The following is a 27839-nucleotide window of genomic DNA, read 5'->3' as shown; positions in this document are numbered from 1 at the left end:
GGTCACCCGGTTACAGAGGATACCAAATCCAATGACTGGTGGCCTTATAAAGAGAGAGGACAGAGACACACTCACACCCAGAGAAGAGGACCATGTAATCAGATCTTCAGGGGAAGCAGCTTCAAACCTAGAACTGTAGGTCACCACCAGAAGTAGGTGCTTCAGGAGGACCCAATCCTGGACACAACTTGATTTCAGACTCTGGCCTCCTACACTGTAAAAGAATAAACTTCACTTGTCTCAGGCCACCCAGTTTTTGGTAATTGGCTAAAGGGAGCAGTAGGAAACTAATCCAGGTGGTAAAATTGCTGGGTGAAAGTTTAAGCACCAATAGACTGTTGCCCAACCTGCAAGTAAGTCTTCTCATTTCAAAGGTAAAAACAGTGACTTTTCCAAGCAAACCCGGTGGACACCACATTGACTAAATGGTGGAAATGGACACCATCAGGTGACACCATGCACAGGAAGCTCACATCCCCACATGGAATCCTTTCCCTAATGCACAACCTCAATTGAATCATGAGAAACAGCGGAAAAACTGAAGTGACAGGGTGTTCCACAAAAGAATTGGACAGCATCATACACTACAAAGCGTCAAGACCAGGAAACACAATCACAGATCACAGGACGCTAAGGAGACCCAACCACAACTCCATGCAAGGGAGATCCCGGAACAACTGGTGAGATGTGAGTAAGGGGTGGTTTAATTAACAGCATTGGACCGATGTCAAGTTCTTAGTTTTGATCCCTGTTGTGCAGTGATGTAAAATGTTAACGTAAGGAGGAAGAGAGTAAAGGATATACATGAACTCATTGCTGCTTTGCAACTTTTTTCTACGTCTAAAGCTATCTCAAAAAAGATGTAACTAATGGGGGGTTAGAGGTACCACAGTAAGGAGAGTCCAGTAAGGAATATCAAATGATCATGTGACAATTCGAGACACACATAAGTCCAAATTCAATAAACTATAGTACCACATTGTCTCTTCAGTGTTCAAGACACCAATCATTGGATCATTCAAAACAACACACTGTGTTCAACATTTTTATTTTTAACTCTGCTTTGGTAGTACAAAAGTCGTAAAAGTACAAACCAGACAGTTAAAAATACATTTGACACTCAAAATGGTGAAAATTTTCCTTTTCAAATTTTTCAAATCAGGGTGGCAGCCAACTCACTTATTAAATGAAGAGCTATCCGTCATTAGTGTTTCATACAGTGAGTTCATTGTGAACCCCCCACCCTTCTAAAGAAGGAGGAAAAATACAAGACCTGTAAACATCAGTTGCTTTGGGAACACTTAAGAATTCTCATCAGATACTATCAACCAGTAAAAAGCTTATGTGTTGAAAATATTGAACGCTTAACCTTTGGTGCATGTGGAAGCCAGCCGGACACACACTGCTCAAGTATTAGAAAATATGTAAAATATTTTGTATAAATACAATTTCAAATATTTTTGAGTATTCTCTTGCCTATTGTATTGCTATAAAAAAGTGCTCTGACTTGAATAAAATTAAAAAATAATTAAAGCTGAAGAATATCTTACAATTTACCCCTCACTGTTTAGAGGGCATAATATTTCTTAAAGCAAAAGTGTATGTTTTTGTTTGTTTTTAAGTATTGGCCTAGACATCACATGTATTATTTACACTAACACACACCCCTAAAATTCCTATACAGGTACTTTCTGGAGCACAGTGAAATTTCTATCATACTGACTTCTCCTGTGCATATAAATGTATACATGTCGTTTATTAGTTGTAAGGATTCACATGCGATTGAATAGTTCATTCATGTAAAAGGTTAGAAATTTTTAGTTTGACGCCAGAAACAAAATCAAGTAAGTGTATTTATACAGTGAATACCATGAAGTATATTGTCATGGAAATCATTTTTGGGGAGCCAAATGAGAAATGTGCTTTTTCTCTTAAAAATAAAACAAGTACCCGAAGCACCACACCTGCACATGGAAACAGGTCCTGGAGCTTCCCCTCCCCCCAGCCTCAGATCAACCTAAAATACTATCTTTGCTTCTGTGCTTTTTCATGTGTCTTATAAAATGTAAAGCTGAGAGAGAGAGAGAGAGAGAGAGAGAGAGAAGAAGGAGGAGGAAGGGGAGGAGGAGAAGGAGTCTTTTAAACACTGAGCATGAGTTACAAGATGGGTCATACATAGAACACAGGAGAACATACAGCGGTCTCTGCGGGCTCATCTTGAAAGTGGGTTGTTTTGGCCACTGGTTGTCAAAACAAGAATTTTTTCCCTTAGTGACTTTTAGGTTAGGGGGAAAAAGAAGAATCTCTCAATATCATGTAAGTGACCCAGGAGTGGCGCAGCAGTAGCAGGAGTTGATGCCAAATTCTTGATGACATGGCCTGGTCCTATCCGACTCCATGATGTGTTTGTCATCACTAGACTAGATTATTCCTAAGACCTTGTGCCAAACTGTGTGTATCAAGATCTTCTTACAATCAGGACCAAAAGGGGATGTCAGGTTTTAGAGTAATAAACAGACACATCACACACACACACACACACACACACACACACACACACACACACGCACAATCCCAGCACAAGCTCTGGCTGTACGTGAATGGCTCCATTGTAACCACACAGTGACCCTAATGAAGAGATGCAGCACACAACCCAAGGCCAAGGGTGGGCGGCTAGGAACAGTAGAGGCCAGGGGTGGCCAACAGATCAATGAGCTCTTTTCCTCCCTGGAAATAATCGATTTTTTATCAGACTTTTTAAACCAAAACCTGTTTTGAAGCAAACTGAATTCTGTATCCAGCAGCACAGCAAAAATATTCCCTTTAGTTTTATCTGCATGCCTGCTGACTTCATAGAAACTGTACAAAGTACATAAAAACATTCCCTGGGCAACTTCATCTCTTGTAAGTTTTCAGTTTCTTAAGAACTCTTCAAATAAAGCCATTGCTGCAAGAGAAAACAAAACACAAAAAAGCTTTAACAAAAGAGAAACACATCTTGCTATGCTTGAATACGTAACAACTTAACAGAGCTATAATCAATCCTTGCCCAGTCCCACCCACCCCACCCACCTCATTCCAACTCCAGTATATGAGTCTTCTAGAATTCAGGCTCTGGAAATTTAATACCACAGTTCCACAGGGCCCTCATTATCAAGGTTTGATAACAGAGTCTGGGAAGCACAGGAGACCAGGGAGATCAGTCTGTCGCTACACATGTGCTGTGGTGGGTATTCCTTATCACTACAGTGACGATCCTCAGTCACCAGTACCAGGTAAGGCATCTTTCCAAAGCCACACCAAATGGAATTAACCCCAGCTCTTGACTGAGCTTCCAGAGCAGCTAGGCTGGGATTTCATCGGATGATTAGGACACATTAAAAAAATGTTCAATTGGTCTTTATAGGGATTTTTTGTTGTTGGTTGGTTTGGTTTGGTTGGTTGCTTTCTTTTGCAGTGCTGGGATGAAACTCAGAGCCTCACATATGCTCAGCAAGTTCTCTATCGTTGAGCCTCAACCTCAACCCTTAGGTCTTCATTATACTTCGAGTATTTTTTTATTGTATTTTTAAGTCTTTCTTACAACTGGCACTTAATGTCTACACTGCATTACAAAAGAAGCCCTTGCTGGCATCAGTGGCTCACGCCTATCATCCTAGCTACTCCGGAGGCAGAGATCAGGAGGATCGCGGTTTGAAGCCAGCCCAGGCAAAAGTTCTCAAGATCCCATCTCGAAAAAACCCATCACAAAAATTGCTGGTGGAGTGGGTCAAGGTATAGGCCCTGAGTTCAAACCCCAGCACCACAAAAAAGAAAAAAAAGCAGCCCTCATACTTGTGAAATTGTTTTCTACTTTCCAAAGGTTTTTTACAGTTATCTGCACCTCGTTAAAAGCTTTGCACCCTTTCTTGTTCCTGAAGATGAGAAAACCAAGTAATTCCAGCAATGCCAGTGTGCACTGAAACACACGTACCCTGCAGGTGAACCTACACAAGGGTGAGGAGCAAAACACACTCTGATCCGCCAAACCTGCGTTTGTCTATAAATGCTAAACAAAATGAGATATGAAGCCAGCTTGCTGAAACAACAAAAGAACATATTACTTATGTTATTCATCCTTCAAGACGTGCACTCTACCATCATCCATGTATCCTTTCCTATCATTCAAGATACTCATACACGATGTACAGTGGTTACGAAAGAGGAGAAACATGACACAGAGAGATTAAAATTGATTTCCCAAATAAGATGAGTTGGGCAAAGGACCATTATCCCCTTAGCTAAAAAGGAAATAAAACATTGTCCCCTAAAATGGCACAAATCAAGTTTTTAGTTATAATAAAATAAGTCATTGCCACAACCCAGCACTATAGAACCAAGGATTCGTACTGTGTACCTGGCAAGAAAGCTGCTGAAAACTTGGGGATGGGAGGGAATGGATAATGGAAAGCAATGGAAGGGGTTGAACTGAGCAAAGTAAAGTATACTCACAGTGGGGATACATCGAGAAACCCCTGAATATACAAAAAAAATTTTTTTAAATACTTGTGACTTAAATTTTCAGGTGTTTCTCCCCAGTTTAGAAAGCTATTTACCAAAACAAAACCAACAGTCACTGTATACTATAATCAAATGTTTGCATATGCTATGAGGATTAAAAAAAAGAGTCATACCAAGTCTGAGGCTACTTTCAGGAAGAAGTCAATACATATGGAACATTCCAGCACAGAAAAAGCTACAATGGCCAGAGATGGAGAAATATAAACATGGTCCTAACAGTAAAAACTATGGGAGAAATTTTCAGGAAAACTTTAGACTGTTAGCTAGATAAATAGGTATTCTACTGTTTTTAGGCCTCTTCTCTACATGCTCTGTTACATCTAGACATTTCTGTATCAAGGAAAATAACTAAGTCAAGGACGAGGATGTTAGACCTGGAATGGAATGTTTCATGACTGTAGAAGTTTTCATTTCAACCAAGAAGAGTTTCCCATTTACAGTGTTTTGCAAGAGATCTGACTGCCCTTAAGGAGTGAGCATGCAGGACAGTGGGCTGGGCTAACAAAGACAGATCTGGATTCAAACCCAGACCCCTATCACCAGAATTTGAGCCTTGGGCCATCCATCCCTGTAGCATTCCCTAGCAGGGTTGCCCGCAGGTTCATATAAGATGACAGATGCACCAAGCTGAGGAAGAGGCCTGGGGCTAAGCAGTCGATATGTGGCCATAGATTAGCTATGGGATCATCACCATCACCGAGCTTTCTGCTCTCAACAACAGTAGCTCTCTTCAACAGCTGCCTTTTGAGGCTGAATAAAACTGCCCTGGGTATTCTAACAGAGGTGAGGTGGAATCTTAGTGTGGTTTTAATTTGCGTTTCCTTTATTGCTAGAGATGGTGAGCATTTTTTCATGTGTTTTCTGGCCATTTGAATTTCTTCTTTTGAGTGATCTACCGTATGATCCAGCAATACCACGCTTGGGGATATACCCAAAAGAATGTGAAAACAGGTTACTCCAGAGGTACCTGCACACCCATGTTTATTGCGGCACTATTCACAATAGCCAAGTTATGGAAACAGCCAAGATGCCCCACCACCGACAAATGGATTAAGAAAATGTGGTATTTATACACAATGGAATTTTATGCAGCCATGAAGAAGAACAAAATGTTATCATTCGCTGGTAAATGGATGGAATTGGAGAACATCATTCTGAGTGAGGTTAGCCTGGCCCAAAAGACCAAAAATCGTATATTCTCCCTCATATGTAGACATTAGATCAAGGGCAAACACAACAATGAGATTGGTCTTTGAGCACATGATAAAAGCGAGAGCACACAAGGGTTGGGTGAGGATAGGTAAGACACCTAAAAAATTAGCTAGCATTTGTTGCCCTCAACGCAGAGAAACTAAAGCAGATATCTTAAAAGCAACTGAGGCCAACAGGAGAAGGGGACCAGGAACTAGAGAAAAGGTTAGATCAAAAAGAATTAACCTAGAAGTTAACACCCACGCACAGGAAATCAATGTGAGTCAATGCCCTGTATTGCTATCCTTATCTCAACCAGCAAAAACCCTTGTTCCTTCCTATTATTGCTTATACTCTCTCTACAACAAAATTAGAGATAAGGGCAAAATAGTTTCTGCCGGGTAGTGAGGGGAAGGCGGGGGAAAAGGAGGGAGGGGGGAAGGGAGGGGATAGGGTAAGGGGGAGAAATGACCTAAACATTGTACGCACATAGGAATAAAATAAAAATTTAAAAAAAAAACTGCCCTGGGCACAGTAGCTTTGAGAGAAAACAATGGGAAATACAAACTCAGCTTCAAGTCCTCACTACTAGTATCAGAAACCAAGCAGAAAAAGGAAAGAGAATCTTTTTTAAACTCTTTTGGTTCTGATCTCTATAAATACATACTTACTAAAAGGCAGCACAGCTCTTCACAGCATGCAGCTATGAATTTCCAGGGAAACACCTGTCTTATCAGAATGACAACCGAGAAAGAAAGAAGACACCACACACTCTAGCTTGTAAATTTCCACCTGAGGCCTTATTTCTGTGGGTGAAATGAGGTCCCTGAAAAGTGCAGACTGTGATGGTGATTTTCACATTGCTCGACTCTCATTTCAGTCTACACTCATGGAAACATCCTTACTGGTAAACAAATCCACACTTTCAAACAGTACTTCTTTGCCACTGTGCACCAATAAAAATGTTAAAGGGTGCCTTCCAGATTGTCCTCCAGCAATGAGAACCATGTACATACAGAATGGCATAAATACCACGGGAGGCTAACAAGAGTTGCCGTCACCAGGGAGCCCCACTGTATTTAAGAAGTCCGATCTCACCAGGGCAGGCACTAGTGGCTCTCACCTGTAACCCCAGCTACTTGGGAGCTCCCGTGCTCAGGAGGATCATGGTTCTAGACCAACCAGGGCAAATAGTTCATGAGATCCCATCTCCAAAACAGCCAGAGCAAAATGGACTGGAGGTGAGGCTCAAGTGGCAGAGCTTGAATTCAAATGCCAGTCCCACTGAAAGAAAAAAAAAACCCAACCTCTCCCTATCTCTTTCTCTCTGGGCGATTTCAGTTTTACACAAATAAGTGCTAAAGCTGGAAGAAATTAAGAAAAACCTTCTTAAACTGGAAACACAATACAGAAATCCCATGTATAACCATTTCTCTCATAAAAGGAAACACATGGACAAAAAAAATGAACTTACAAGATGTATGTGGAGCCAAGAGGCTGTCTTTTACAAGTTTATTGCTTACTAGATTTCTGCATTGAGAAGATGAAGCCATAACTATTATGATTTTAATTTCCACAGACAGAGTAGTACACCTCTGCTAAGGATTTATATGAGCCTTGTCAGAAAAGGATCCTCTAGAAAATATGCCCTGGTCCCTTTAAAAACTAGAAACTGGGGGCATGGCTCCAGTGGTGGAGTACTTGTCTATCAAGCCTGAGGCGTTGGGTCCAACTTACTTCCTAAGTAGCACAGGCAGAAGTGTATATTCTTGCAAATTAAATTGACATTTTTAAAATAATGCTCATGAGAAGTTATATACTCTTACAGTGCTGAATCTTCTGATAGTAGTTTTGGATCTTACTGAGAAGTCTGAAAGTTGCCATTTATATCCTCTTAGCAATACAAATGTGCTTATATATTTAGCAAGGCTGAGTTTCCCAAATGATAATAACTGATTTATCAGCCCTGGGGAAGGTGAGACTCAGAGCACTTTCTGTCAGGTAAAATGGAACCAACATCAAAAATGATCATGTGACCAGGCATGATGCTACATGCCTCTAATCCCAGCTACTTGGGATGCAGCAGTGGTAGGAGGATTGCAGTCTCAGGCCAGCCTCTGGCAAAGTTGGCATGAGATCCTATCTGAATAGAAAACTAAAAATAAAAGCAAAAAGACTGGGGCGTGCTCAAGTGGTAGAGTGCTTGCATAGCAAGTTCAAGGACCTGGGTTCAACCCCCCAGTACTGCAAACAAACAACAACAAATAGGAGATAGTGTCTGTAGAAAAACAAGGATTCAACTGGCAATTATTCCAATGCAATTCAGCAGTCTTCCAGATTCTCAACACGCCTCTGGCTTAATGTCTCCTCCAAGCTACAGGAGCATGGCATTACTGTGACAAGTAATGAAACAGCTTCTCTGTTGGCTTGAGCTAGAATTCAGCTGACTTGCCTCCAACAAGCCTCCACCTGATGATCAAGCAAACAATCCTACTGCTATTTCATAGGTTATGTCTAACCTGGCCTTTCTGTGCATCAAGAGAATCAAGAACTATCAAAAACATTAATTTTTTACACCTTTACTTGCCACGTGTTTAAATAGAGCTTGCCAGATACAGTACAGTTTGTCCCTTATCTGAAATGCTTGGGACCAGACATATTTCAGGCTTTGGAGGTTTTTGGATGTTGGAATATTTACATGGACTTCACTGGCTGAAATGTGAAAATCTTAATTTGAGTGCATGATATTGCAACTCAAAAGTGCCAGATTTCAGAGCATTTTGGATCTCGTATTTTCAGATTAGGAACACTCAACCTGTTTAGTATAAACATCTAACACTTTCTGAGTCAGTACTTACTCAGCACCAAGGAACAACATCCCTATGAAGTCAGCATTTTCATCCCCACTTGACAGTCGGGAGAAGCTGAGGGACCAGCAGCAAAGTAGCATGCCCAAGATGACAGTGAAAAAGTGACAGGCCACATCTTCAGCATGAGATGTCTTGATTCCAGATTTACCCTGTGAAACCACTAGACATTCTATGCCCTGTGATTTATAGAAAACAGGCACTACTTCTTACTTAAAGTACTTAGTGTTAGTACTCTCAAAAATCCTGGCTCCAACTATTTATTCCATCTTCTTTCTAATTATAGGCAAAAACGTCTCAGAAAGCACTTCATTTTGGGCTTCCCTGGGGCCCCCTCCAGTCATCTTTAGGTCCTCCAGCATCTTCACGAGCCTCCAATGCTGCAGAGACTCCATAGTGAAGTGAGGAGATGTCACATCCCTCTTGTCAGGGCTGTCAGAGTGAAGGGGAGAACTGATCAGCAATCCAAGGGTCAATTACCAGTCAGAACAGGTAATCCCCACCTACAAGGAAATGGCTTGCTTTGTTGGTGATTCAAAACACATGAACACCAAAACCTCTGCAGGTAGTCTAAACTCTGAGAACTGACAAATACGTTTCAGTATTTTTTTTATGCACAGAACAAAGCTAAGACAGAACACCATCACTGATGACAGCAAATTATGCGCGTAGGTTTGCACAAAACTCCCAGATTAGAGCCATAAATGTACTGGAGCTATTCCCAACCATAAAGGACAAATGGGGCACGTAACTTTAAATGCATCCCGCACTTTCGCCCCTTGCAGTTCAGTTCATGTGGAATTGTAAAAACTGAGTCCTCATCAACCACGTGTGGGTACCATGAAAACTCCACTCAGGGACTCATAATACCTATGCTCTCACTGACACAGCAGCAAAGGGGTGGGGGCTTCACATACATGTAGCCATGTTGGTAAGCATGTATGTGCATAGTGCAACTCAGAAAGGAAACACAGGACACTGGGAACCGCAGTCCCCTCTTGGGAAGGAGACGGGAGCTGGGGATGCAGATGGAATAGACTTACTGTTTACTTTTAAGATTTAATTTTTTACCCTGCAGACTTTTATGCTACTTGAATACTTTATCATGCCTTGTCTTATTATTGCAAGTTTTTCAAAAATGAAAATGAAAATAAGTCATTTTCAAAAAATGACTCCATGTCAGACATTTGTAATATCTGTTCATTGGAAACAGTGGAAGGACATCCGGTGGCCCGAGTGCAGACTCTGTAATTAACTATCAGCTTGACCTTCACCAGCACAGTGACCTCCCCAGGGTCAGTCTGTGATACTAGGGAACCAGGACACAAAAGGAGAAAAGTCCACTACAAAGCTAGAATGGCAGCTCCCTCTGTGGGAGCATGACCTCTGTTTGTCTGTCCATCTTAGTCACTGCTGTGTGCCCAAGGCCTCATGGGACCCAGTAAGTCCTGTTCAAAGATACAATTGTACATGAACGGAACTGAACTAGCAATCATAGTTACTTTGAGATCTAACGTCCATGACTTTGGTCTCCTTGGTCCATCTGGAGAAGACTGAACTGGATGCTCACAAACCCACACCCAGTCTAGATAAGAGCTTGAGAAGTCAATGACTTTTCTTCTCAGGAGACCACAGGAGCCCAGCCCACTTGGAGGCCCCAGAGTGTGAAGGACGGCCACTGTGAGCCACCAGGCTGTATGGAGAAAGATATGTTGTTTGTTTCCTTGCCAGGAAAAGCAAAGCTCCCGGACACTGCACAACCCTGAGCACGTTGGCTCCAAGCCCCTCCCTCACTAATCCACCCTGGGATCTGGGGACAACAACTCCTCTGTGCCTGGCTCTTCATCTATAAAATGAGGATACTATCACTCACAACTTAGAACACAAGTTTCTGAGACAGGGTCTCAATACGTAGCTCAAACTGGCCTTGAACTTGAAATCCTTCTGCCTCCTAATCCTGTGCTGGGATTACAGGTATGTACCACCACACCTGGCTAAAATTCCTCTAAGTTTCTGCTCTCACTCAGCTATTCACTTCTTCTGGCCAGCTCCACCTATCTGTTCTTCACACAGCAGGTACTAGACGATACCTCTCTTTACCTCCATCCTTCAGACAGACTCCATGGAAAGCCTTCCGCACAGGAGCATAACAGACATCAAACAAAACACGTCTTTACCCTTCCTTGAGAAATACGCCCAGCAACTGAAAGTCCAGGTGGCTTTATCTATGCCTATTTCAGGTGCAGTTTCTTTTTATAAATGTATATTCCAATGCCCCTATAAGACCAATGAATTAAATGAAGGGATATTCTATCACACAGGAAACCTTTTTGATTTAATTTAAACTAACTAGTGGTACCTGGCATTTCCCACTTTCTTGCCTGGAGAGTTTAACAAAAGAAAAGTAATTCAGAGAATGCAAATAAAATGGTGCCAACCTCAGGGAGGCCCCCAAGGAGCACCAGGGTCCCTGACACCAAGCTCAAAGGAAGGAGGCCACTAAGGGCCAGGAAAACCAACTTGTGATTGGCCAAGAATGCTCAGGAGAGTGTGAGCCTCGAAACAGTCTTGGCAAAAAGTCAACTTTCACCAATGCACGTGGTGCAGCGAGCACTGAGGCACAGAACACATCAGTGCACACTGTGCTCTCCTTTAACCCTCCTCTGATCTTTAAATAAAACGAATGGAGTCAGCAAAACTTCCAAACCCCTCGATCCTTACTTTGACTCCACCTCTTGTAGGAGGGAAGTGGTTATTTCTAAGGCCTCCTTAACATAAATGAGAAAATGGCTCAAATTCCTAAGGGACTTGCCAAATACTATCTGATTCTGAGATGTCCCAGGTGCAAAGCTGCAATGTTCTTAAGATTCATAGTGCCAAAAGGTGATGCTTGAGAAATGCCTAATAAATAAGTCCACTTGTGACTTAAGAACTATGCATACATCATGTCACTTAAGTCCAGCAACACTCCATCTTAAACAGAAGGAAACTGAGGCTGAAGAGGGTTAAGCAACTTGCCAAAGTGACACAATTAAGTGACATAGTTAAATTAAATCTACACCATTTAAAATCTACCTTTTAATCACTAAAAATGACTAAAATAAAAATTAATGTAATAGTTTTCATAATAAAATAGTTTTAAATAAAATAAATATCTAACAATAATTTTGCTTTGATTTAAAAAACTGTAAAACTATATACAAGAAAACATAAGGAAAGATCTCTGTAACCTTGGCCTAGGTGAGGATTTTTAGGTATGACCCCAAAAAGCACAGGCAACAAAAGTCAAAACATAAATGGGATTATATAAAACTAAAAAGCTTCTGCACAGCAAAAGAAGCAATAAGTGGGGGCTGGGATGTGGCTCAGTGGCAGACAGCTTGCCTGGCACGCACAGATCCTGTGTCCAGTTCCCTGCACTGGAAGGAAAGAACGAAGAGAGAACTTACAAAGAAGTGAGAAAAAGATTTGCAAATTATGTATCTATCAGGGAGATAATACCCAAAATTTATAAAGAACCCCAAACAACTTAACAGCAAAAAAACCCTAAAATCCATTTAAGAAATGAGTTTAAACCAGATACTGGTGGCTCATGTCTGTAATTCTAGCTACTTGAGAGACCCCATCTCCAAAATAACCAGCGCAAAATGGACTTAAAGGTGTGACTCAAGAAGTAGGGCACCTGCTTTGTAAGCATGAAGCCCTGAGCTCAAATGCCAGTCTCACCTAAAAAGGGGGCTAAAAAAAATTAGTTTAAAATAAACTATTAAAATAGTTTAAATGTTAATTTAAAATAAAAATGCTTGAAATATTGTTATGTAAACTTACCAAATCAGTGCTTTCAGTAAGATAAGACACAATCATAAAATGGAAAAAGGAATACAGATGTCAGAAACATGCAATATAGAATACTTACTGCAGTATCATTTTTATAAAAAGCAAAAGACTACAACAATGAAGACAAGGCAGCGGCATTTGGAGACTGAAAGCAATTTGATTTATTTAACTTTGAAGAACAAAAGCTTATTCTTCTAAGAAGAAATCCAAACACATTTTCAGTGGAAGAAAAGAAACCATTTAAAACAGCATTGCCAAAATAAATCAGGCAGGGTGTAAGTTAGAACTAGCTACAAAAAAAAGAACTCCAGTCAAAAAAGCAGAGTGAGAAGGGGGAGGAGAGGACAAACATCTGATTTTGTATTTCAAAAGAGCCAAGGAAAAGAGGTAGAAAGGAACCCTGCCCCAATCTTGATAACATTCCCTTCAGAATTCGTCCTCCAGTCCTCCTCAGTATCCTTGAGATACCGAATTCTAAGGATGCCCAAATGCTTTATACAAAATGGCAGGGTGTTTGCATACAACCTATACACATGCTCCTGTGTACTTTAAATCATCTCTAAGTGACTTACAATATCAAAGGCAATGCAAATGCTATGTAAGTATTACCATGTATTGCTTAAGGAATAGTGACATGGAAAAAGTGAGTAAGTGTTTGGTATGACACACTTTTTTAAAAAAATATTTTTCAATCCCTGGTAAGTTTAATCCACAGGTGCAGAACATGTGCTTATGGGGATCAACTAAGTCTAGATATTATTAAAAAAAAAAAAAAAAAAAAAAAAAAAACCTTCAAAAAAGGAAAAAGAAACCTAACCAATGAGTGGATCATTTGAATATTCAAATCTACTCTACGGAGAAATTAAGTATTCCAATAAAAAAAGTTAGCTAAAAATTCAACTTTAACAAAAATTTGGGAAAAATACAACTTTGCAGGCTATATTCAACTACATAAAAGATATATAGACAGAACACCCTTCACTGCTGGATTAGCTATATTTTAGGGACAATCTTCTGATTCAGTCCAGAACCTAAGATTTTGGCCCAAATGGAAAATTTTCAGATTTCTCTAGTTGAGAAACCAAATCATATTGAATACCCTAAACATACTTTTTCTTGGAAAATATAAGAGAAATAGCAAGAAAATTTTTAATGAACACATATTTTTTAGAACACTAATGACCACTCTTCCATCTTTTTTCAGTGTTCATGTTCTGTTAGGGTAAACTGATGTGGTCACCCAGCAGGTCCCCAACCTGAGACCTGCTTTTCATGGCACCAGTTGGATGAAGTTTATGACACCTGAAGCCAGGTTGCCTAGGTTTGACATTAAGCTCCATCATTTTCCTGCTGACAACTCTAATCAAGGTGCTTAAACTCTGCACTACCTACTGCTGTCCTAAATATTCAATAAGTAAACCTCAGATGGCCTTTCAAAGCATGCTAGGTACAGAGTACCCCAAAGCTGCATCATAATTAGTTTAGTCCTTGGTCATAGGGATTCAAAATATTATTCTCTCTCTGTTGAGTTTGAAAACTTCCACAATAAAATTTTTTCTTTTTAATTTCAAAACTGGAAAGCGCTAGAGGCCCAAAGACTACATTTCCTTTCTAAGGGCACTAGTGTGAATGTTGCTGCCTTAGATGGCACATCCCAGAGTAACTACCCTCTGCTGACAGCCAGCCATATCCCAGACACTGTCTTGGCACTCTCCTTAAATCAGCACACTTAATATCTTTATTTCACATTCGATCAAAGCAGGGATAAGGACAGTTAAGTCCTATATCCAAATGATGAAGCTCTGCAGAGAATATCAAATCCTAATTCAGTTATACGTGGTTAGGATTTCAGACAGTAAGATCAAATTCCTGTAGTCAGAATCTGACAGAACTGGGGCCAAGAAAGCCAGCTGAGTAATCCTAATTCTTTTAACCTTTCCAAATCTTGGCAAGGGTCCAATCACGATTGAGTGTGACAAGAGGGTCACCTTGCAGTTCCTGCCTGACTCTAAGCCATGACTCCTTAAGCAGACAGCCTGCTCCACTGCTGGTCCCACTGCCCGCTGGTGGGCACATGCACGTCATTATGGCCCACACTTTCTTTTTAGCTAAGTTGGCCAGGCTTTTCTGGTCTTAGACTTGACTAGCCAGCCACCTCTCTTCCCAGACAGGCAAATCTTCACTGCCTTTAGTCAGAATGCTACTCTAACTTACTAAGGTCACTCAGTAGTCCACATCTAACTTCCAAGGTGCCACTTGCTCTGCCCAATGAAACTTTTCCAATGAGGAAAGTGTTCTGTCTGCAACGGCCCAAAGAGCAGACTTCCTGAAGACTTCGAACCTGACTAATGTAAGTGCAGAACTAAATTTTTACTTTTAATTGACTTAACTAACTTTAATTACTTAGTCACAGCTGAGTAGTGGCTACCATATCAGACCATAAAGTTCTACGTCATCTGGAAATGTTCTCCACTCATGGGTCTGGGGCTGTCTCTTGGTGAGCATCCTAGGTTGATGGACATGTGGCTGTGAATAAATCTGCAGTCATCCACATGAAAATCTTGGCTCCTCTTTTCAGATGTGACCTTTGATATGTAAACTACCCAACCCACAAATCAGTTTCCTCATCTGCTAAACTTGGATAGTCATGTCAGCCCCACCAGGGGATGTTTACAATGACACTAGAGATATGTATCATAGGACATCCTTCTTGGCTCCCTTCTCAAGGCCTCCAGAACTGACTGAGACAAAAAGACAGATTTTTCTGCATGTTTCTCCTCTTTAACAAAGGCCTCTATTTGCCTTCTAAACTAGGAAGAAGCCAGATCTCCCCAAAGGTAAACCGCAAGAACTAGCATCATCAGAAAGTTATCAATATCAACACCCCTATGCCTTAGGGAATTCAGGAGCACAGCTCTTCCAGATTCCTTCTGCAATACCTCAGCTCCTCCAAGCCTGGTAGTTTACTGCAGAATCTTCAACCAAAGCACCACTTCTCCCCTCTACTCAGCCCCACCTACCAAGGGAATTACTCAGCAACCTGCAGCTTGACCAAGCAGCTCTGACATGCTAGATCCTGGGCTTCCATGCTATTCCACAGAAATCTCACTGCCACCCCTCGAGTCAGGTAGCATCATTTCCATTTGCCAGGGAGACACAAAAACCTGGGCACACTGCCCTCGGTTCCCCTGTTAAGAGTAGCAACTAGAATTTGAACCTGGCAGCCGGGCCCAGGTTCAACTCTGCTGTTTCCATGTGCCAGCTCCTTGACCCTCACCCTCTCTCCCTTTGTTCTTCAGCTCTCCTGTCTTGAAGTTCAGGCTAGGACAGCTTCGTTGGAGCTCTGAGCTCTAAGAGCACCCCCGCTTCCTTTCCCTTTTACACATAGTAAGCATAAAAAACATAAATGTTCTTCAAGCAGAACAGAAAGGAAAGCATGAGACAAAAGCTAAATCGGTAGCAGTATCACAGGGTTATGTTTTATTTTTCTGTGTAGTATCTTCCAAAATTAGAAATGCCAATCCAAGAAGCATTCAATATTTCAAAATACTTGGTAGAAAGAGTGATATTGCCACTGAGCATATCTCAGAGAAGTTTCCCTACTGAGTCCTATTTCAGAGTAATGCTCCTATTGAAGGAGGTTATTTTCTTTGATGTGACTTAACATATAAAACCGGTTTCTCATTCAAAGGAAAAAGCACTGGCTTGCTTACTCCAGCCTTTTGCAGATCAGTTTCTCTACAAATGACAAAAATACATGTCATTTGGCCTATGTGGTTTTATGCAGGAAGTTTAAGAAGATGCCAACATTTAAAAACATGTGGTTATTTCACATCTTAAGTCTGGATTTTGTCCTTTGTTGAGTAAATGAAGTAGCAATGCTGGGCACTTCCTGCCTTAACTAATGCAAGCCCTACCAATATGTGACATAACTTCCAGTTTTCCACAGTCCCCACCATTCCATATTGCCTCATATGTAATCCTATATACTCATTACATAGGCCAAGACCCTGGCAGCACTGAGTCTACAACCTGTTTACAAGAAGCTCTGGTCAAATAAGTAAGCATGCTCAGCTGCCCTCAGTCTTACCGGTCTCAGGAAAGCTATCCCATTTCTATTAGGTCACAGGCTTCAGGGAGGCTCTCAGTACCTTCTCCCCACCATGCACACCAGCCCAACCTCAAACTCACCCAAACTATAGCTCACCTGCTACTCTGTGTCGCTTCGTTCTATCTTCACAGGTGTCACAGGCAGCTCTCCGTTGACGCTTTCAGTTCCACTAACTGACATCAAACTTCTCCGCTCCTTCTGGTTTGACTTGTGTTCCACTTTTGTAACTCTAAACCTGAGGGGGGGAAGAAGGGTTCTGATGGGTTTGCTTTTCCAGTAAGCAGAATTATTAGACAATAGACCAGGATGTGCTCAGTGGCAGAGCACCTGCCTAGCATATGCAAGGCTCTGGGTTCAATCCTCAGCACAAAATTGAGTGTAAGTCAATCAAACATCACCCAGCTAGAGGACTCCACGCAAACTCAGCCAAAAGTCAGGACAGCAATAAAAAGCACATTCAACAGGAGGGCACAAACTCCCAACCCTGCCTAACTTACCAGCTGATTTTCCTTCAAATGTATCACAACCACACTGGCTATGCTACAGAGCATGCGAACTGCTTTAGGAAGCACAGGTGCTCAAGTGCTGAACAGCCTCCTGGTTGCAGTATGCAACAGTGGCGTGGACCCGAGCCACCGCAGGCTGAATGAAATCTCACTGGGTTTACAGACTGGACTGCATGACCAAATGGCCTCAGAAACCACACCTGCCACACAAGCCTGCCCGCACACACATGGATACGCATGCACGCACACTCACATACGCACACACATATGTGCACACATACATGCTCATGCACACACGTACATGTGAGTGTGCGTGCACACAACCAGAAGAGCCCAGACAAAGCATTTTACCAGTATTAGTTGGTGGTCAGGTTTGGGGATTTCTTTCTGCTTGTTAAAGACAAATTTGGGGTCTGGGGATCTGGCTCAACTGGTAGAGTGTTTGCCTAGCAAGCGCAAGGCCCTAAGTTCAATCCCCAGTGCTGCTTAAAGACAAATTTAATTTGCATTAAGTATTCAGGGAAAACTTAAAGACATTAAAAAAGAGATTTTCATAAGAATGAAGAGATGAATTAAAGAAATTTATACAGGTTGACTGTTTATCTGGAACATTCTCAGCAAATTCCTAGTCTTTCAATAACAGATTCTTTCTAGTTCTGGTCTTAATTCCCCTTAAAACGCTCTAACATAAAATTCTCCTTATTTGTTCAAAATGAGATCACCAACCCTGGGGAGAAGGAAGACTGTAGGAAGTGAAGAAAGAACAGGGGAAAACTGTAAACACAGATCCAATCTGTCAAACTGGAAGACTCTGTTAAGACAGCACATGCTGAGAACAACCTGTAATTGTTAAATGACCCTCATAGCCATAGTCCAAGAAGAAGACTTGGGTCGGGAGCATTTGAAAATGCTATGTTAAAGCTGAGTTGAAATTTTTAGAAGATTTTTTTAAAAGCAAACAAAGTATGCTTTGTCCAAATAGTTCCAGGTTCTCATTCACTGACATTCATAAATTCCCATGACTCCGCTCTTAATAAAACACTGGTCGTGAGTTGCACTGTTTTGCTGTTAAGTGCAAACAGTCCTCAGTCTGCTCGTGGCTTGTACAATACATGAGGAAACTCAACTGAGTTAAAATCATCATCATAACTTTAAAAACAGCCAACATTTCTTGAATGTGTTAAGTGCCCCAAACTGGTCTACAGCTTTTACACGGCTTGTTTCACTTATTCTTCACAGCAACCCTCTGAGGTGAGTGCGACTGTCATTCTCCCCTCTGAGGGGAAAGTGAGGAACAGCATGAAGTAAATGTTGGTAAGCAGTGGTGCCAAGACTTGAGTGAGGAGGATGCAGTGAGTCTAGGCTGCCCTTCCCGGGGGTTTGTCCAGAGAGAAAGAAGGATGATATATATGGTGCCATCAACTCAGTGCTTTAGGACTGAGGCACCCAGGACACAGCAGAAGTGACCTCAAAGAAAACAGTCACTGTGACTCACAGAGCTCTTAGATGGCAAAGACTGGTAAGTTCCAGACCAGATCCATCTCCTCTCCTCCCTGTCACATGGCCACATGACATTTCCCAGCTGCCTGGCAGTGGGGTGTGGCTGAGTGATCGATTTAGCCAGCATGTGAGCCAATGCCATGCTCCACTCCTAGGCCCACTTCATGAAGACCCCTCATGAACTCTCCTCTGCTCACAGACCCGCAGGGCCACTCATGGAAGGGGCCTGGGACTCTGGGCAGCTACTTGAAGGGCCACCCACTGACCGCTTGGTCTCTGGCTTTGGAGTTGCACTGGTGGAATGGAGATGTCTGTTCTGGATACACTTGAGAGTCTGGGTTCTATCTAGCAGACCAAGCAATTTTTTTATTTACCTTAACTAACCCATCTCTCATTTGATCTAGCAATCAGTGGGATTCCTCCTTCAGGATTCTGCTGCTGTTGGAGACATCCAGGACTCAAACCAAAAAACATCTAAGAAGCCCACTGCCCAGACCTGAGCTAGGCTTAGGAAAACACACTCCCCAGGACAGCTTAGTGCAAACCTGCAACCACAGCAACTGTGCCCTGAGCAAACCAAAAGTACCCAAAGGGCCTTACCTGCCCACAGAGAGGACGGTGACCTCCCCTTGACGCCGTGAGCGGCCATCTTTGGACTTGTTGGTGGGTCTTATGAAGTGCCATCGCTTGTGTCTACACCGCTGGCACACATCCCGCTCCACAGCGCCACCCACTGTGTGCAGGTGGTGGCCGCAGACATGCTTCCCTGGGGTGGTCCCCGGTGACAAGGGCCCAGGACTCACAGGCGGGCTCCCAGGGGTGCTGGGGGTCACAGGGCTAAGGTGGGGAGAAAAAGGAAAAGGTAGAACTGGTTACTTAGAAGAAATACCAGCAAAGGCAGTGGCTTTCACTGTGAGGTAAGAAACAGAGTTAAATTGCAAAAACAAAGTACACCTTTCAATTGTACACACGGATTTTGTGAACTCATCTTACACAGCAGCACTGAGTTCTCAGGACCCTGAGGCTGTGATGACAGCTCACTTCAAACAATAATGACGTGCTTTAGCACCTCCACAGTGGATTTCACCACTGCTTCTAACGACGACACTCTCTTGCATGTTAGGTTTCTTTCTATAACACTCATCTCCCTTCTCACGCTGTCATAATAATTTTTTCCACGTAGTCCAGTGTCTGCCTGGAACTCTAAGCAAAGAGATGCCCTGAACACACAGGCACTGATGAAGAGAAAAATTTAAATTCCAACTGAATAATCAGATGACTTAAGATAATCAAAATACTCAACCCAATCTCACTATTACATCAAAGGAACAAAGCTTTTAGGTCAACATAACAAAACTGATGCTCAAAACAACTGAGGGTGTTGACACTAATAATAAAAAGAGCTAACAGTTGTCTAAGAATTATATATATATATATATATATGTATGTATTATATAAAACCTTATGATGACATAGTTATTATCAATTTCCTCATTTTAAAAACAAGGTCATTGATGAAGCTAAGCAACTTGCCAAGAACAAGCAGCAGATAAGCACATTTGAGATCCGAACCTAGAAAGCTGAATTCCAGACACCACATTCTTACCACCATGCTACATATATGGTGCTTCAGAAAGAGTGGAGACCACTTCAGCAATGGAGAAGAAATCTGGCCAGAGTAACCAAAATGTAAAAAGCATTAGTATATGCGCCAGATATCGGCTACTTGTAAAAGGCACATGTCAGAGCTCCTTGGTGCTAAAAAAGAGGGGATTAGAACAGGACAGGGCCAGACTGGCCAGGAACCAGCCTTTTGGCACACGTGCGTGCAGGTGGAGCAGCCCAGCCCACAAAGCCTGACACCTGAGACAGCAAGAGCCCCAGGGCACATGGAAGACTGGTGGTGCCAGAAACCAACCTTTGGGCTGCTGAAAAGCAACCAATCTGCACACTTTTAAAGAGGTACAGGACATGACTGAGGATAGCCCCAAGATCCCTAGTGCTCTACAGGCATGCCCTAAAATTGTTAAAACAAAAACACACAGCAGCTGGGCGCCAGTGGCTCATGCCTGTAATCCTAGCTACTCAGGAGCAGATCAGGATTGTGGTTTGAAGCCAGCCCACGCAAAGAGTTTGCAAGACCCTATCTCAAAAAACCCATCACAAAAAAAGGGCTGGTAGAGTGGCTTAAAAGGTGTAGGCCCTGAGTTCAAACCCCAGTACTGAAAAAAAGAAAAACCTCACCCAGCAGCACCTTCCCAGAGGAAACGATGTCCACTCCATACCATGTGTTAGAAAGGAGAGTTCATGCATTTAACTGCACGGATTTAGAAGCATTTATCAAGTACCAGCTGGATACAAAACCCAGCAACAGGCACTACCAATGCCCAATAAAGACTGAGATAAGGACACCTAATACGGTATTAACACCAAATGTCTGTGCTTAAATGGGAAATCACTCCCCGTGTCTGTCAACTACATCACCAGGATTTCCTATGCCCGCCTCCCAGAATCCTGAGTTACTTGTCTAAAAGGCACATCTAACCCAGTCAGATTGATGAATGCATTACCCTGAAGATATGCTGGGTGTACAGCCCACATAGGAAGCAGAAAAAGATCCAACCCAACCTCCATACCTTGTCCCTCGGTTCCTGTTTACCTTCCTGCAGCTTCTGCTTATGCCCATAACACATTCTCTGGCAGCCCCCGACCAACCATTCCCAGGCGTATCCCACACTTTCGAGCTCCCTCACCTTTTCTCTTAGACTTTCTTCTGCCCACAACCAGCCGCTGGTCGGATGATACCCTTTCCTTAAACGTCTCTGACTTCTGGCCAGCCCACAGAGCCCACAGAGCCTCCAGTGCACACCTCTCCTCCAGCACATTCAGGATCCCCACTGTAAAGATCACACACCCATCTCCCGTCCTCACCAACTGAGTCCTCCAAGGGAGGGGCCAGCACGGTATCCAGCACACAGGGGCACTCAATCCATGCTCCTTGTAGGAGAATGGAAAACTGCATAGACATAAGTTACCTGTAACTACCAAAGAAGGAATACAGTGCTCCACAACCTTTACCAAAAACCAGTACAGGTAATACAAAAATAGCACATAGCAGGGATCCCCAAACCAACTCATTGTTCATCTAATCGCCATTGTTCATAAAGATCTTTTGCATTTCTTGTAACAACACAATGAAGTGAAAGCTATGGCTAACTCTATTTTATAGCTGATGGAACTGGAGTCCAGAGTGGTCAGCTAACTTGCCCAAGAATAGCAGTCAGTCGCGATGGAGGTCAGACTCAAGAAGTCCCCCAATCCCAAGGCCATGCTCCTACTCTGAGCCCCATTCTCCAACACAGCAGCTCTCAACCAGGGTGATGTCCCCCGAGGGGACACCGATAGCATGCTGAGATATTCTGGGTTGTTACACCTTGTGGGGAGAAGGGCAGTGCTCTGGTATCTAGTGAGTGGAGACCAGGGTCACTGTTAAACAACCCACCGTGCACCAAATAGTACCCCCAGCGAAGAATTATCTAGTCCCAATGGCAATAGTGTCAAAGTGGGGAAGCTATTGTAGCATTTTAAATGTCACCATACCTAAAAAACCAACTGAAAACTATCCCCTTCCACGGGAGGAGGAACACTCACCTTTCAGCCTCACCCACGCTGTTGTCTGCTACCATTGCCTTTAAAACATCTGCATTCGCTAAGGAACAAAAAGAAAATTTAAGAATTAAAATGGGGTGAAAGAGCAACCACAGAATCATCACATCAGAACAGCTGTTGGACAAACTCCTCATTCAGGTCCTTCAGTTCACAGATGAGGTCTGGGGCCCTGGATAAGGGAAGGAGAAGGTGATTTTCCAAGTGGGCCAATTGGCTTAGCACTGCTTCAAGACCACACAAACCCTAAGTCTAGACAAGTATCTTGGAATTTCAAGTGCTGACCACAACATACAAGCTATATAATACAGGATGACTCAAATTAAACTTACAATATAATTTCTTTCAAAATCCAAATGTGGGAGGACAAGGTTATCAACAAAACAAAGCTGAATCTGAGTTTCTTGAGTCCCCTACTCACCTCCCCACCCTCCCACCCTCCCACCTCCCACCCCCAACCCCTGGCCCACGTTCTATGCATCTCCTGCAGAGTGGTGAAGCTGAAGTGAATGCTGAGTTTCTCCTGGCTACTGAACCGGCAAGGTCAAATGCTGTTACTGACTTCTAACCTTTTCCATTGATTTTTAAAGCATTGTGCTTATGACTAATCACAATAAATTCTCTAGAGAGGAAGGAATAAAAACCCACTAGTTACCATGTAAGCCAATGCCAACATTTAACATTTAACATTCAAATGACATCGCCACAGGAGGACAATTAACTCTTGTTCCAATACTGCTGCTGGACGTGTGGAGAGTTCAGGGTTTACCAGCAGTGTTCCTCAACGTGGTTTCCTTCTTGCCCCACCCAGGAGCCTTTTTTCACATTTTTCCCCCAATCATCTTTCCATGAAAGTATAACGTTGAAGATACCTATTTATTCATGTTCTATAGTCATATCTGTGCTTTATCTATAAGAAAGCAAGATTTTCTTGATGCTCTCCGTCCAATTTTCATCCTCCTGGGAGGATGAAAATTGCAACATTTCAAGAATGCATAGGGATTTGTTTTGTTTTTTAAAAAAAATTTTTTTACACAATATACCACCCTTTGCTTAAAGAAATACCTTCTCTGCTCTTCATGGCTATCTTTGAGGGTGTGCAAAGCATTTCAAAACACAAGTTTTGATCTTAAAAAAAAAAAAAAACCCTCTTGTCATTACAAAAAAAGTCCAGAAAATGAATCCTTAGTACCTCCTCCCAAAAAAAGAGACATTACACTCTGTAAAACATAATTAAGTATAACCTCACAAGGTCAGCCATTTTTCCTTTTGCTTAATAAGGGTTCAGAAAAATAGTTTTCTTCCAGATAATGGCTATGGTTTGGATGTGGCTTGTCCCCCAAAGTTTCAGGCATTGGAAGCTTGGTCCAATTGTAGTGATGTAGGAGGTGGTGAGACCTTTAAGAGGTAGGGCCTAGTGGGAGGTGATCAGGTCACTGGGCACCACCCTCAGAAGGAAATGAGTGGTTCTCAAGAGAGGGCTTCCCTAAGAGAGAGAGGGCTAGGGATATAGTTCAGTGGTACAGCACACTTGTGCTTAGCATAAACAAGGTCCTGAATCAAATCCCCAGCACAGAAAAAAAGAGAGAGAGAGGGCTCTGGCTTCCTGTCTCACCCTGTAATGTTTCCACATGTTCCCACCATGGTACTATCCACTATGATGTGACCCAACCAGGTGGGCCTTCACCAGAGACCAAATCAATGGGGCTGCCCAATCTGACTTTCTACCTCCAAAACTGTAGGCTAAATCAACCTCTTTTCTTTATAAAGTACCTAGCTTTAGGTATTTCATTCTAGTATCAGAAAGTGGGCTAATAAGTTATGGAAACAGCCAAGATGCCCCACCACTGACAAATGGATTAAGAAAATGTGGTATCTATACACAATGGAATTTTATGCAGCCATGAAGAAAAACGAAATGTAATCATTCGCTGGTAAATGGATGGAATTGGAGAACATCATTCTGAGTGAGGTTAGCCTGGCCCAAAAGACCAAAAATCATATTTTCTCCCTCATATGTGGACATTAGATCAAGGGCAAATACAACAAGGGGATTGGACTTTGAGCACATGACAAAAGCGAGAGCACACAAGGGAGGGGAGAGGATAGGTAAGACAACTAAAAAACTAGCTAGCATTGTTGCCCTCAACGCAGAGAAACTAAAGCAGATACCTTAAAGCAACTGAGGCCAATAGGAGAAGGGGACCAGGAACTAGAGAAAAGGTGAGATCAAAAAGAATTAACCTAGAAGGTAACACACACACACAGGAAATCAATGTGAGTGAACTCCCTGTATAGCTAACCTTATCTTAACCAGCAAAAACCCTTGTTCCTTCCTATTATTGCTTATACTCTCTCTACAACAAAATTAGAAATAAGGGCAAAATAGTTTCTGCTGGGTATTGAGGGGGGGGAGAGGAAGGGGGCAGAGTGGGTGGTAAGGGAGGGGGTGGGGGCAGGGGGGAGAAATGAACCAAGCCTTGTATGCACATATGAATAAGGAAAAAAAAAAAAAAAAGAAAGGGTACGAAGCCCAGGGTAGTAATAACAGCACTTACAGAAATGAACTTTTATTGTCGTTGGGTTTTTTTTGGCCGTACTCAGGGCCTCATGCTTGCTAGGCAGGCGCCTTCCTACTTGAGACACTGTGCCAGCAGAAATGAACTTTTCAAAAACAAAAATCTAAATTATTGCCTAGGAAAATTAATCACCTATAAAATAAGGTGCCTATAAAATGAATGCCTATAAAATGAAACATCAAATTATAAAATAATCCCGAGAAGATAAAATGTATTAAAATCTTTACCAGTCTTGGTTTTTACAGACTTGAGTTTCTCATGTTTCACGAATTCCTGTGACTCACTCTTATCTCCTAGAAATAATTAGAAAACCAGCCCCTTGTTCACTCTGAGAGAAGTGTCTGGGAGTAGACTCCAGTTTCTATGCGAACATCATTCACCCCAAGGATGATGAGAAGGGTGAGCCTACTGGGCTGACACAAAACCTACCACATACGTGTGCACGCAGGCTTATACCCCCACCTCCGGGCTAACTCCAAGTGTACACTAGAGAGCAAACTACAGCAATGTTCTCTTGGGAAGAGACTGTTTTCCTGTGATGAGACTTTCTAACATTACACCACCAGTGGATGACTTGAACATGCTTTAATTTGGTTGAGAAACTATAATAAATGAACAATAACCTAAGTTCTATTGAATTAGCAGTTGTCCAGTACCAAGAGTACTGGCTCCAGTGCCCCCACTGAAGATAACAGAACCTGCAGATGCTCAGTCCCGCTCATAAATGGCATAGATTTGCATAGGACCTATACATGTCCTCCTGTGTACTTTAAACCATTTCACGATGACATATCATACAAACGCCATGCAAATGCTATGGAAATCGTTCTACTGCAGTGTTTAGGGAATAATAACAAGCAAACATCCATACTGTTCAGGGGGAGGCAATTTTCAATCTGCAGTAGGTTGCACTTGCAGATGTGGAGTCATCAGGCCAGAGTGTCAACTGTATCACTCCTCCCCCATGTTACTCAAAACTTCCAAATGCCATAAAAGATGTCTCCTCACACTTGCCAATGTTCTGTCAACTGTACTTCCTTTCATAGGTGTCTCAAGAATGAGAGGAACCAGTTACTGGGCAAAGAAGCCTTGTAGAGAACAAAGAAAATTTTCTAGAGAGTAGTATTTTTCAGAAATTGCTTACTCTGTTTTTCCCCTGAATTTGTTTGATAATATGTATAAAAAACTGTCAAATTTGGGCAAGATTAATACCCTATTGTCTATCCTACCACTATATTTCCAGTTTTCCTTATACACAAGGCAAATATCCCAAGCAAGGGCTAATATTGCCATTACCAAAATCTATATGGCTGATACAGCCAGTCACGGCCTAAAAGCTTTACAGACCTGCATGATGGACTCTTCTGATGACCTTAACAGCAGGTGGAATCATTGTACCCATTTAACAGGTGGAAAGACTGAAGCCTAAACAAGGTAACTGACTGGCCAGAGTCACAGAGTGAGAGAGTGGCAGACTTGACCATAATCCCTGGCCTGACTCCAAAGCAGGGGCTCTAAACCTGGACACAATCCTTCCTTCCCCTTCAATGTCAAGTCTTCATTCAAATAGACCCAGGCTGAATAGAGCTCAGAGCACATTTGTATTATCAACATAGCACATTTCAGAGCCCACTTGGAAACACATTAGTTGGCAAAGGCACCAGTTCTGCCAGAATGTAAACTGAAGGTAAGATCGTGACAAAGGGCTCTCTCACCTAGTGGGAGGCATCAGAGATTGTGGGGAGCAACTGTAGTGCTCTCAGTGTTTACCTCAGCAGACAGTTGAAGGGCCCAGCAGAGAAACTCAGCTACAGAGCAGAGTCCTCGATACCTTCCAAACTTCCATACAATGCCACAAAACTCCACTGACTGCTCAAACACTATTCGATCTGGCTCTGTTGAGAAAGATAAACTAAAAGATTGCACTACAGTTAATCCAATCCTTGCCATTAGGAGGAAAATAATCAGTATACAGGTAAGAAGGAGGTTCTTGAAAAGCCTTAGAATTTCCTGAGCAAAACAGGAGCATCCTTTGTTGTTCACAATGGGCCACTTGATCACTCCTGAGTTGCCATAATGAGGTGAGTTAGGGTGAGCAGTCAGCACACAGGCCAAGTGACTACAGAGCTGGAATTTTCATCTCCACCCAGTGACCCCTGGGAAGTGGGGAGTGAGGTAGTCTAGGGCTAGAGTTTAAGCTCTCTAAAAACTCTTGAACAACAAGATTTGGGGAGCTTCCAGGTTGCTGATCCCATGGGAGTGTTTGGAGGGTGGTATGTCCAGAGAAGGTATAAACATTTCACACACACACACCCCTTTCCCAGTAACTCGTCCTGTGTACCTCCTCCAGCTGGTCATTCCTGAGTTATATCCTTTGTAATAAAGCAGTAAATGTGCCAGGTCTTGGTGGCTCACACCTGTAATCTTAGCTACCTGGGAGGCTAAGATAGGCATAATTGAGGTTTGAGGCCAGCCCAGACAAATAGTTTGCAAGACCTCATTTCCAAATTAACCAGAGCAAAACTGACTGGAAGTGTGGCTCAAGCAGTAGAGGACCTGCTCTACAAGCAGGAAGCCCTAAGTTCAAACCCTAGTCCCACCAAAAAAAAAAAAGAAAGAAAGAAAGAAACAGTAAATGTAACACTTTTCCCTGAGCTCCATGAGCTGTTTCAGAAAATTAACTGTGCTCAGCGTCTTAAGTGGGGACAGTACCCTTAACCTGTGAGATCTGAAACCAACTCCCAGGTAGAGTTAACTGTCAGCATCACCAACTCAGAGCTCTCCCAGCATAGGAAGCCAGGCCCAAAGGCCCCACGCTGCCCCGGCCCCGGGAGGCAGTATGGAGTACGAAAGGAACTGAGGTGGTCATGCCTCACTTTGTGCACTTCCGTCATGGCTGAATCTTAGATGCCAAGAAAATACTCATGAATTCCTACTGCAATTAAAAAGGACGTTCTTTATATGAAAGAAACATGAGTGATAGTGTGCTTGAGAATGGTGTCACCAAATCCTGTCCCCTAAG

The 27839-nt window shown here is 42.5% G+C and overlaps 1 protein-coding gene across 4 annotated transcripts in view; it reads right to left on the bottom strand.

The window, feature by feature from the left end:
* The window catches only part of Rell1 (RELT like 1), a 90367-nt gene that overhangs the window by 22124 nt on the left and 40404 nt on the right, over positions 1 to 27839 (bottom strand). For 2 of the 4 annotated variants that reach the window (XM_074042479.1, XM_074042482.1), the window contains 4 exons: positions 22224 to 22281; positions 19173 to 19409; positions 16663 to 16801; positions 1033 to 2947 (listed from right to left, as the gene is read on the bottom strand). In XM_074042479.1, coding sequence (XP_073898580.1) covers positions 16666 to 16801; positions 19173 to 19409; positions 22224 to 22281 — 431 coding nt within the window. In that variant the 3' untranslated portion in view covers positions 1033 to 2947; positions 16663 to 16665. Of the gene's footprint in view, positions 1 to 1032; positions 2948 to 6197; positions 9051 to 16662; positions 16802 to 19172; positions 19410 to 22223; positions 22282 to 27839 lie in introns of those variants that run through there. The other 2 variants (XM_074042481.1, XM_074042480.1) reach the window with 2 other exon arrangements.

The sequence above is a fragment of the Castor canadensis genome, chromosome 9 (assembly GCF_047511655.1).
Source record: "Castor canadensis chromosome 9, mCasCan1.hap1v2, whole genome shotgun sequence".
Classification (NCBI taxonomy): domain Eukaryota; kingdom Metazoa; phylum Chordata; class Mammalia; order Rodentia; family Castoridae; genus Castor; species Castor canadensis.
This window is presented reverse-complemented; position numbering and strand designations above follow the sequence as displayed.